Below are 12204 nucleotides of genomic sequence, written 5' to 3'. Positions count from 1 at the left end.
CCATCCTTTCCCAACTTCCCCCATCCTTTCCCAATTTCCCCCATCCCGCCCCCATTTCCGCGCCCCCACCCCGTCAACTCGCCTGTTGTACCAGTTGAAGAGCAACCAGTTGACCCCTTCCAGTTGATACTCCCTCAACTGGTTGTGGTTCTTGTACTCGTGCGACAGCTCCAGCTTCTTCCACGAGCCGGCTTGAGGACGTGGCTATCAATTTTGGGGCGAAAAACAACCAAAATTGAGACGATAAGAGGGAATTCCACCAATTTGGGGTGCTGAGGAGGAAATTCGGGCGCTCACCAGGCGTTTGAGCTCGGGGTGCCGGGCTTGGATGCGCTTAAATTCCCCAATTTTGCCCTCGTCCACGTCCTCCTTCAGCTCCCAGGTGCTGTCCTCGTAGGGCAGGGAGCACCACTTCACCAGGTAGTAGACCACGGGCTGGAGGAGGAACCCCAAAAAAATTTGGGGGGGTTTGGGGGGTCCCTGATGGGGTCGGGGTCCTCGTTTCCCCTCCTTTCTTTCCCCACTCACCTCGCCGTTGTCCTTGTCGACGCTGTGCGACTCGTCCAGGATGCGGTCCACCTCCACGTAGTCGGGGTTGAAAGGCTCCTCGTCCTTGGTTTTTAATTGATTTGGGGAAAAAAATGGGGTGAGAGGCAAGGATTTCCCCCAAAAAACCTCTTGAGAGGTGAGAATCCCGTTAAAAATCATCCTTTATCCTCCAAAATGTTCCCTCTGTTTCCAGTTCTTTCATTATTTTAGTAAAAAGAGGTGGTGAGATGCAAAAAAAAACCAAAAAACCTCTTGAAAGGTGAGAATCCTCCCAAAAAATTCATCCTCTATTCCCCAAAATGTCCTCTCTGCTCCCAATCCTTCATTATTTAAAAAAAAAATGGTGGTGAGATGCAAAAAATTCCCAAAAAAACTATTGAAAGGTGAGAATCTGCCAAAAAAAATCATCCCTGAGCCCCAAAATGTCCCCTCTGTTCCCAATCCTTTATTATTTTAGTAAAAAGAGGTGGTGAGATGCAAAAAATCCCAAAAAAAACTCTTAAAAGGTGAGAATCTGCCCAAAAAAACTCATCGCCGAGCCCCAAAATGTCATCTCTGTTCCCAATCCTTCATTATTTTAGAAAAAAGAGGTGGTGAGATGCAAAGAATCCCCAAAAAACCTCTTGAAAGGTGAGAATCTGCCAAAAAAACTCATCGCCGAGCCCCAAAACGTCCTCTCTGTTCCCAATCCTTCATTATTTTAGAAAAAAGAGGGGGTGAGATGCAAAAAATCCCAAAAAAAACTCTTAAAAGGTGAGAATCTGCCCAAAAAATTCATCCTCTATTCCCCAAAATGTCTTCTCTGTTCCCGATCCTTCATTATTTTAGAAAAAAATGGTGGTGAGATGCAAAAAATCCCTAAAAAAACCTCTTGAGAGGTGAGAATCCCCCCAAAAAACTCATCCCCGAGCCCCAAAATGTCCCCTCTGTTCCCAATTCTTTTCTTATTTTAGAAAAAAGAGGTGGTGAGATACAAAAAATCCCAAAAAAAACTCTTGAAAGGTGAGAATCCACCCAAAAAACTCAACCCCAACCCCCAAAATGTCCCTTCTGCACCCAATTTTTTAATTATTTTAGAAAAAAGAGGTGGTGGGATGCAAAAAATCCCTAAAAAAAACTATTGAAAGATGAGAATCGCCTAAAAAACTCATCCCTGAGCCCAAATATTTCCTCTCTGTTCCCAATCCTTTATTATTTTAGAAAAAAGAGGTGGTGAGATGCAAAAAATCCCCAAAAAAACTCTTAAAAGGCGAGAATCTGCCCAAAGAACTCAACCGCAAGCCCAAAAATGTCCCCTCTGCACCCAATTTTTTAATTATTTTAGAAAAAAGAGGTGGCGAAATGCAAAAAATCCCCAAAAAACCTCTTGAAAGGTGAGAATCTGCCAAAAAAACTCATCCCCGAGCCCCAAAATCGTCCCATTTGCCCCCAAAAGCGGGCACCTCGTGGAAGAAGTGTCGCATCTGGGTCATCTTCGTCTTGAAGCGCTTGAGCTTCTGGTGGATCCTCTTGTCCTTCTCCAGCTGGTCGATGGTGGCCCACTCGCAGTGCAGGTAGGAGCTACACGGGGCAGGAAAAACATCAAAATCCACGTGAAATTACAAAAAAAAACACCCATAACCCTTCCACGAAGCCATTTTGGGCCAAAAAACTCTTATTTGGGCAAAAAACCTCTTCGTTGGGACAAAAAAACTCCTCGTTGGGACAAAAAACCTCTTCTTCGGGCCAAAAAAACTCTTTGTTGGGCCAAAAAACTCTTCGTTGGGACAAAAAAACTCTTCTTTGGGACAAAAAAGTCTTCTTTGGGCCAAAAAAACTCTTCTTCGGGCCAAAAAAACTCTTCGTTGGGGCAAAAAAACTCTTCTTTGGGCCAAAAAATCTCTTCGTTGGGACAAAAACCCCTTCTTTGGCCCAAAAAAACTCTTTGTTGGGCCAAAAACCCCTTCTTTGGCCCAAAGAAACTCTTCTTTGGGCCAAAAAAACTCTTCTTTGGGCCAAAAAACTCTTTGTTGGGCCAAAAAAAACTCATTTGAGCCAAGAAACTCTTCTTTGGGCCAAAAAAACCTCTTCTTTGGGCCAAAAAAACTCTTTGTTGGGCTAAAAAAACTCTTCGTTGGGACAAAAAATTCTTCGTTGGGACAAAAAACTCTTCGTTGGGACAAAAAACTCTTCGTTGGGACAAAAAAACTCTTCTTTGGGCCAAAAAAACTCTTCTTTGGGCCAAAAAAACTCTTCGTTGGGCCAAAAAAACTCTTCGTTGGGCCAAAAAAACTCTTCGTTGGGACAAAAAACTCTTCTTTGGGCCAAAAAATTCTTCATTGGGACAAAAAAACTCTTTGTTGGGTCAAAAAAACTCTTTGTTGGGTCAAAAAAACTCTTTGTTGGGACAAAAAAACTCTTCTTCGGGCCAAAAAAACTCTTCGTAGGGACAAAAAAACTCTTCGTTGGGACAAAAAAACTCTTCGTTGGGACAAAAAAACTCTTCGTAGGGACAAAAAAACTCTTCGTTGGGACAAAAAACTCTTCGTTGGGACAAAAAAACTCTTCGTTGGGACAAAAAACCTCTTCTTTGGGCCAAAAAAACTCTTCGTTGGGCCAAAAACCCCTTCTTTGGCCCAAAAAAACTCTTCGTTGGGCCAAAAACCCATTCTTTGGGCCAAAAAAAACTCTTCTTTGGGCCAGAAAAACTCTTCTTTGGGCCAAAAAAAACTCTTTTTTTGGCCAAAAAACTCTTCGTTGGGAAAAAAAACTCTTCGTTGGGCCAAAAAACTCTTCTTTGAGCCAAAAAACTCTTCTTTGGGCCAAAAAAACCTCTTCTTTGGGCCAAAAAACTCTTCTTTGGGCCAAAAAAACTCTTCTTTGGGCCAAAAAAACTCTTCTTTGGGCCAAAAAACTCTTCGTTGGGACAAAAAAAAGTCTTCTTTGGGCCAAAAAACTCTTCTTTGGGCCAAAAAAACCTCTTATTTGGGCTAAAAAACTGTTCTTTGGGCCAAAAAAGCTCTTATTTGGGCCAAAAAACTCTTCTTTGGGCCAAAAAAACTCCTCTTAGGATGGAGGACCCCCACCCTCACCCCCCGCCATCTTGGCCGGCCACTTACTAATTCTTATATTTGACGAAAAACTCTTCGGATTCCGTAAACTGCCCCGACGGGAGCTGCGGGGAGCAAGGCGGGAGCGTCAACGTTGGCCAAAATTCATTTCTTTTGCCTTTTTTTATCTTTTTGGGGGGTTTCTCACCTCCTTCTTGACCACCCGCATGGAGAGGACCTTGTCCACGATGGCCGCGTCCTCCTCGCTGGGGTTCTCCTGCGAGGCAAGAGGCGAAGATGAAGAGCCCGTCCAAAAGGAAGAGAAAGGGCAAAACGCCGCGCGAAGACCCGGGGGGAAAAAAAAAGACCCCCCACCACAAAAAACTGCATGGAGGGCAACGTCTCGCCCTCGGGCTCCGGTTCCGGGGCGGGGGGCTGCGGGGCGGGGGGCTGCTCGGGGCGGGGGGGCCCGGTGACGTCGAGCTCTTCGTCCTCCTCATCGTCGGTGATTTTGATGTCCAAATCCTCCGTGTACTTCTTGCGCTTCACCTGCCGGTTGGAGCGCCGCTTCTACGGGGTTTGGGGGGGGGTAAAAACGTGAAGGGGGGGTCCGCACCCTCGTGGAGACCCCCCCAAAACCGTGGCCTTCATCCCCAGACCTGCACGCTGGCCTCCTCTTCCTCGCGCGGCGACTGCGCCGGCATCACCTCGGCGTCGGAGTTGTCGGAGGAGGCGTTGCGCTTCCGCTTCTTGCCCACCACCGGGGTGATGGTGCTGGGGGGGGGGGTTAGGGGGGGACAGGGTTAGGGGGATAGGGGTGGGGGGCTCGCCCCCCTAGGGGCGACCCCCCCCCGGAGAAGGTTTGGGGTGAAAACGGCAAGAATCGGGGCGGCGGCGGTGAGATTGCGGCAAAAGAGGTTAAGGGTGGGGGTGAGTCAAGGGGGGGGGCAACGAGGGTAAAATTTGGGGTGAAAAAGGGCAAAATTTGGGGTGGAAGAGGGCAAAAGTTGGGGTGAAAAAGGGCAAAAATGTCGATGGCGCAACAAAACTGACGTTGGAGTCAACGCTGATGGCCAACGTTGGCCATGAGGGTCAACCATGGACATGATGATGGCCAACGATGGCCAAAAAGGGTCAACGATGGCCAACATGAAGACCAACGATGGCCAAAAAGGGTCAACGATGGCCAACATGAAGACCAACGTTGGCCAAAAAGGTCAACGATGGCCACCAAGAAGACCAAATATGGCCAAAAAAGTCAACGATGGCCAACACGAAGACCAACGATGGCCAAAAAAGTCAACGATGGCCAACCTGAAGACCAAATATGGCCAAAAAAGTCAACAATGGTCATCACAAAGACCAATGATGGCCACCACGAAGACCAACGATGGCCAAAAAAGTCAACAATGGCCAACATGAAGACCAACAATGGCCAAAAAAGTCAACGATGGCCACCACAAAGATCAAATATGGCCAAAAAAGTCAACGATGGCCACCACGAAGACCAATAATGGCCAAAAAAGTCAACGATGGCCAACATGAAGACCAACGATGGCCAAAAAAGTCAACGATGGCCAACATGAAGACCAACGATGGCCAAAAAAGTCAACGATGGCCAACATGAAGACCAATGATGATGAAAAAGGTCAACGATGGCCAACATGAAGACCAATAATGGCCAAAAAGGGTCAACGATGGCCAACATGAAGACCAAATATGGCCAAAAAAGTCAACAATGGCCAACATGAAGACCAATAATGGCCAAAAAAGTCAACGATGGCCACCACAAAGACCAAATATGGCCAAAAAAGTCAACGATGGCCAACAGGAAGACCAAAGATGGGCAAAAAAGTCAACGATGGCCACCACGAAGACCAAATATGGCCAAAAAAGTCAACGACGACCACCACGAAGACCAACGATGGCCAAAAAAGTCAACAATGGCCATCACGAAGACCAAACGTGGCCAAAAAAGTCAACGACGGCCACCACAAAGACCAACGATGGCCAAAAAAGTCAACAATGGCCAACATGAAGACCAATGTTGGCCAAAAAGGGTCAACGATGGCCAACATGAAGACCAACAATGGCCAAAAAAGTCAACGATGGCCAATCTGAAGACCAAATATGGCCGAAAAAGTCAACGATGACCACCACAAAGACCAAACATGGCCACAAAAGTCAAGGACGGCCCCTCACCTGGGTTTGCTGCGCCCCTTGCTCTTCCCGGAGCCCCCCTGCCCCTTCCCCTTGCGGGGCCGCTCCTCCTTGGGGCCGCCGCGCTCGCCGGCCCCCTTCCTCCGCCGCTTGCGCTCGCCCTCCTCCTCGGGCCTCACGCTGGGCAGCTCGTCCTCGTTGAGCACCCGGGGGATGTTCTGCTCGCCGCGGGCCCGGGCGCGGGCGATGGCCTCGGCCACGATGCGGTTGGCCTTCTCCTGCTTCTTCTGGTGCTCCAGCTTGCGGCTCTCCTCCGAGGCCCCCCGCGAGCCCGGGGGGCCGGCCAAGGCGGCCACCTCGGTGCTGCTCAGGACTTTGACCACCGACAAGCCCGCCGAGCCGCCCTGGGACGAGCCGGCCTGCAGAGAGGGGGGAGAACGACCCCAAAAATGGAGGCTCGCCACCGAGGGTGGCCCAAACGTGGTCTTTTTCGCCCCAAAAATGACCCAACGGCGGTTATCGCACCCAAAACGTGATCTTCTCCACCCAAAACCAACCAAAATGTGCTTTTCTCTACCCAAAACTAACCCAAATGTGCTCTTCTCTACCCAAAACCAACCCAAATGTGCTCTTCTCCACCCCAAAAAAAACCCAACGGCAGTTATCGCACCCAAAACCAACCCAAAATGTGCTCTTCTCCACCCAAAACCAACCCAACTGCATTTATCGCACCCAAAACCAACCCAAATTCACCCATCTCTACCCAAAACTAACCCAAACATGCTCGTCTCTACCCAAAACCAACCCAAATATGCTCTTCTCCACCCCAAAAACAACCCAACGGCGGTTATCGCACCCAAAACGTGATCTTTTCTACCCAAAACCAACCAAAACGTGCTTTTCTTGACCCAAAACCAACCCAAACAAGCTCTTCTCTACCCAAAACCAACCCAAATATGCTCATCTCCACCCAAAACCAACCCAAATGTGCTCTTCTCCACCCCAAAAACAACCCAACTGCATTTATCGCACCCAAAACCAACCAAAATGTGCTCTTCTCGACCCAAAACCAACCCAAATATGCTCATCTTGACCCAAAACCAACCAAAATGTGCTCTTCTCGACCCAAAACCAACCCAAATCTGCTCGTCTCTACCCAAAACCAACCCAAATTCACTCCTTTCCACCCCAAAACCACCCAACGATGCCTATCCCACCCCAAAACCACTCTTTTTCCCCAAAAACCACCCCAAAACCCCTCCTCCCGCCCCAAAACCCCCGAAACCCATCGTTCTACCCCAAAACGCCCCAAATCCCTCATGTGACCCCAAAACCACCCAAAAATGCTCATCCCACCCCAAAACAACTCAACGATACTCATCCGACCCAAAAACGACCCAACTGCGCTCATCCTACCCAAAACCACTCTTTTTCCCCCAAAACCACCCCAAAATCCCTCCTCCTACCCCAAAACCCCCCAAAACCCCTCATCCCACCCCAAAACCCCCAAAACCCCTCATCCCACCCCAAAACCACCCAACGATGCCCATCCCACCCCAAAACCCCCCAACTCCACTCTCCTTCCCCAAAACCCCCCCAAAACCACCCCGAAACCCCCCATTTTTCCCCCAAAACCCCCCGAAATCCCTCATTTCACCCCAAAACCCCAAAACCTCCTTTTTTTCCCCCAAAACACTCACCTGCGGCTGCAGCACCACCTTGGGGCGCACCGTCAGCCTCTGCCCCGCGCCCCCACCCTCAAAACGCCTCCTCCTGCCCCAAAACCACCCCAAAACCGCCCGTTTTTCCCCAAAACCCCCTGAAATCCCTCATCCCACCCCAAAACCCCAAAATCTCCTTTTTTTCCCCCAAAAACTCACCTGCGGCTGCAGCACCACCTTGAGGGGCACCGTCAGCCTCTGCCCCGCGCCCCCCACCACCTGCGGCACCACCGCCACCGCTCCTCCCCCAGTCCCCCCAGTTCCCCCCCCAGCCCCCCCAGTAAGCGGCTGCTGGAGGAGCTGGATTTTTGGGGGGGCGGCCGAGGGGGTCCCGGGGGGTCCCGGGGTTTGGGGGGGGGGCTGGGGGGGCTGCTGGACCTGCAGCTGGATGGTGACCACCTTGGGGGGCTGCCCGGGAGCCCCCTTGGCCTGGCCCAGTGCCGCCAGTTGGTTGCCCTGCAGCACCAGTTTGCCGGGGAGGTTGCCCAAAAGGAGGTGGCGGTGGCCCGGGGGGGCGCCGGGGGGCTGGGGACCCCCCGAGCCGCCCCCGGGGGCGGGGGGCTGCTGCAGGACCAGGGTGATGCGCTTGGATTCGCCCTGAAAAAGAAGATTTTCGGGTTTTGAGCCGTTTTTTGCCGGTTTTTGCCCTTTTTTACCATTTTTTGCCTTTTTTTTACCATTTTTTGCCTTTTTTTTACCATTTTTTGCCTTTTTTTTAGCGTTTTTTGGCGGTTTTTAGAAGTTTTTTGGACTTTTTTTGAGTTTTTTCAGGGGGTCTTAGAGGGTTTGGGGGGTTTTAGCCGTTTTTAGCCGTTTTTTGCCCTTTTTTTACCATTTTTTGCCTTTTTTTTTACCATTTTTTGCCTTTTTTTTTACCATTTTTTGCCTTTTTTTTAGCGTTTTTTGGCGGTGTTTAGAAGTTTTTTGGATTTTTTTTGATTTTTTTCAGGGGGTCTTAGAGGGTTTGGGGGGTTTTAGCCGTTTTTAGCCCTTTTTTGCCCTTCTTTTACCATTTTTTGCCTTTTTTTTTTCCATTTTTTGCCCTTTTTTTTACCATTTTTTGCCTTTTTTTAGCGTTTTTTGGCGGTTTTTAGAAGTTTTTTGGATTTTTTCTGATTTTTTTCAGGGGGTCTTAGAGGGTTTGGGGGGTTTTAGCCGTTTTTAGCCCTTTTTTTACCATTTTTTGCCTTTTTTTTACCCTTTTTTGCCTTTTTTTTACCATTTTCTGCCTTTTTTTTACCATTTTTTGCCTTTTTTTACCATTTTTTGCCTTTTTTTTTACCGTTTTTTGCCTTTTTTTTAGCGTTTTTTGGCGGTTTTTAGAAGTTTTTTGTTTTTTTTTGAGTTTTTTCAGGGGGTCTTAGAGGGTTTGGGGGGTTTTAGCCGTTTTTAGCCCTTTTTTGCCCTTTTTTTACCGTTTTTTTGCCTTTTTTTTAGCGTTTTTGGCCTTTTTTTTAGCGTTTTTTTGGAGGTTTTTAGAAGTTTTTTGAATTTTTTTTGATTTTTTTCAGGGGGTCTTAGAGGGTTTGGGCGGTTTTAGCCGTTTTTAGCCCTTTTTTTACCATTTTTTGCCTTTTTTTTACCGTTTTTTGCCTTTTTTTAGCGTTTTTTGGCGGTTTTTTACCATTTTTTGCCTTTTTTTTTTACCATTTTTTGCCTTTTTTTAGCGTTTTTTGGCGGTTTTTAGAAGTTTTTTGGATTTTTTTTGAGTTTTTTCAGGGGGTCTTAGAGGGTTTGGGGGGTTTTAGCTGTTTTTAGCCCTTTTTTGCCCTTTTTTTTACCATTTTTGGCCTTTTTTTTACGGTTTTTTGCCTTTTTTTTAGCGTTTTTTGGCGTTTTTTTACCATTTTTTGCCTTTTTTTACCGTTTTTTGCCTTTTTTTTACCGTTTTTTGGCAGTGTTTAGAAGTTTTTTGGATTTTTTTTTGAGTTTTTTCAGGGGGTCTTAGAGGGTTTGGGGGGTTTTAGCCGTTTTTAGCCCTTTTTTGCCCTTTTTTTACCATTTTTTGCCCTTTTTTTACCGTTTTTTGCCTTTTTTTTTAGCGTTTTTTGGCGGTTTTTAGAAGTTTTTTGGTTTTTTTTTGAGTTTTTTCAGGGGGTCTTAGAGGGTTTGGGGGGTTTTAGCCGTTTTTAGCCCTTTTTTGCCCTTTTTTTACCATTTTTTGCCCTTTTTTTACCGTTTTTTGCCTTTTTTTTTTACCATTTTTGGCCTTTTTTTTTTACCATTTTTGGCCTTTTTTTTAGCGTTTTTTGGCGGTTTTTAGAAGTTTTTTGGATTTTTTTTGATTTTTTTCAGGGGGTCTTAGAGGGTTTGGGGGGTTTTAGCCGTTTTTAGCCCTTTTTTGTCCTTTTTTTACCGTTTTTTGCCCTTTTTTTACCATTTTTTGCCTTTTTTTTACCGTTTTTTGGCAGTGTTTAGAAGTTTTTTGGATTTTTTTTGATTTTTTTGGAAGGGTCTTAGAGGGTTTGGGGGGTTTTAGAAGGTTTGGGGGGTTTTTAACTTTTTTGGGGGTTTTTAGAGGGTTTTTTGGGGGTTTTAGAGGGTTTTTTTGGTTTTGGGGTGAAAAGGCGGAAAAATGGTAAAAAAAAAAACACACAAAAAAACAAAAAAAAATGAGGGAGGAAACGATAAAAATGAACCGAGGTGGAAAAGGTGGGAAAAGAAATAGGGGGAAGGGGGAAATTGGCAAAAATGGAGAGGCCAAAAGACACAACCAAACCCCAAAAAAACCCCAAATCCCCCAAAATCCCCCAAATCCTCCCCCAAACCCCAAAACCCCACAAAAACCCCAAAACCCCCAATCCCCCAAATTCTCCAAAACTCCCAAATTTCCCCAAAACCCCAAATCCCCCTCAAATCCCCCCAAACCCCAAATCCCCCCCAAACCCCAAAAACCCCAAATCCCCCAAACCCCCCCCAAACCCCAAACCCCCCCAACCCCCCAAAACCCCCCCAAACCCCCAAATCCCCCCCAAACCCAAAAAACCCAAAAACCCCAAATCCCCCCCAAACCCCCAAATCCCCCCCAAACCCCAAAAACCCCAAATCCCCCCAAACTCCCCCAAACCCCCAAATCCCCTCAAATCCCCCAAACCCCCAAATCCCCCCAAAACCCCAAATTCCCCCAAAACCCCCAAATCCCCCCCAAACCCCAAAAACCCCAAACCCCCCAAACTCCCCCAAACCCCCAAATCCCCCCAAAACCCCAAACTCCCCCAAAACCCCCAAATCCCCCCCAAACCCCCAAATCCCCCAAAACCCCAAATCTCCTCAAATCCCCCCAAAACCCCAAATCCCCCCCAACCCCATAAAACCCCCAAAACCCCCAAAACCCCCCAAATCCCCCCCAAACCCCAAATCCCCCCCAAAACCCCAAATTCCCCCAAAACCCCCAAATTCCCCCCAAACCCCAAATTCCCCCAAAATCCCAAATTTCCCCCAAAACCCAAATCCCCTCAAATCCCCCCAAACCCCAAAGTCCCCCAAAACCCCCAAATCCCCCCCAAACCCCAAAAACCCCAAATCCCCCCAAATTCCCCCAAATCACCCCCAAACCCCAAATCCCCCCCAAACCCCAAATCCCCCCCAAACCCCAAATTCCCCCAACCCCCCCAACCCCCATAAACCCCCCCAAAACCCCCAAATCCCCCCAAACCCCCCCCCAAACCCCAAACCCCCCCAACCCCATAAACCCCCCCCAACCCCCCCAAAACCCCCCAAACCCCCAAATCCCCCCCAAACCCCCCAAATCCCCCAAAACCCCCAAATCCCCCCTGAACCCCCAAATCCCCTCAAATCCCCCCAAAACCCCAAATCCCCCCCAACCCCATAAACCCCTCCAACCCCATAACCCCCCCCAACCCCATAAACCCCCCCAAATCCCCTAAAACCCCAAATCCCCCCAAAACCCCAAATCCCCCCCAAACCCCCCAAAACCCCCAAATCCCCCCAAACCCCCCCAACCCCATAAACCCCCCCAAAACCCCAAATCCCCCCCAAACCCCAAATCCCCCAAAATCCCCCAAAACCCCCAAACCCCCCCAACCCCCCAAATCCCCCCCCAACCCCATAAACCCCCCCCAACCCCCCCAAACCCCCGAAAACCCCCTAAAATCCCCCAAAACCCCCAAATCCCCCCAAATCCCCCCAAACCCCCCCCAAACCCTCAAACCCCCCCAACCCCCCCCAACCCCATAAACCCCCCCAAAACCCCAAATCCCCCAAAACCCCCAAATCCCCAAATCCCCCCCAACTCCCCCAAACCCCCAAATCCCCCCAAACCCCAAAACCCCCCAAAATCCCCAAACCCCCCAAATCCCCCCAAACCCCCAAATCCCCCCAAAACCCCAAATTCCCCCAAAACCCCCAAATCCCCCCAAAACCCCAAATCCCCCCCAAACCCCAAATCCCCCCAAATCCCCCCAAACCCCCCCCAACCCCCAAACCCCCCCAACCGCCCCAAACCCCCAAAACCCCCCAAATCCCCCCCAAACCCCAAATCCCCTCAAATCCCCCAAACCCCCCAAACTCCCCCAAACCCCCAAATCCCCCCCAAACCCCAAATTCCCCCAAACCCCCCCAACCCCCATAAACCCCCCCAAACCCCAAACCCCCCCAAACTCCCCCAAACCCCCAAATCCCCCCCAAACCCCAAAAACCCCCAAATCCCCCAAAACCCCTCCAAACCCCAAATCCCCTCAAATCCCCAAATCCCCCCAAAACCCCCAAATTCCCTCAAATCCCCC

At 48.9% G+C, this 12204-nt stretch overlaps 1 protein-coding gene across 1 annotated transcript in view; it reads right to left on the bottom strand.

Moving 5' to 3' along the window:
- CHD8 (chromodomain helicase DNA binding protein 8) overlaps window positions 1-8194 on the bottom strand; it is a gene marked incomplete at both ends in the record, with an annotated part of 42957 nt that extends 34763 nt beyond the window's left edge. The window contains 10 exon segments of the mRNA XM_084502068.1: window positions 79-204; window positions 298-435; window positions 529-612; window positions 1992-2109; window positions 3648-3703; window positions 3787-3855; window positions 3954-4148; window positions 4238-4352; window positions 5781-6157; window positions 7619-8194. Coding sequence (XP_084358194.1) covers window positions 79-204; window positions 298-435; window positions 529-612; window positions 1992-2109; window positions 3648-3703; window positions 3787-3855; window positions 3954-4148; window positions 4238-4352; window positions 5781-6157; window positions 7619-8194 — 1854 coding nt within the window.
- Between the last annotated feature and the right edge of the window lie 4010 nt (window positions 8195-12204).

Source organism: Aythya ferina (genome assembly GCF_964211825.1).
Source record: "Aythya ferina genome assembly, chromosome: 36".
In the NCBI taxonomy this organism is placed as follows: domain Eukaryota; kingdom Metazoa; phylum Chordata; class Aves; order Anseriformes; family Anatidae; genus Aythya; species Aythya ferina.
The sequence above is the reverse complement of the archived record's forward strand: the minus strand, read 5'-3'. Positions and strand labels throughout refer to the sequence as shown.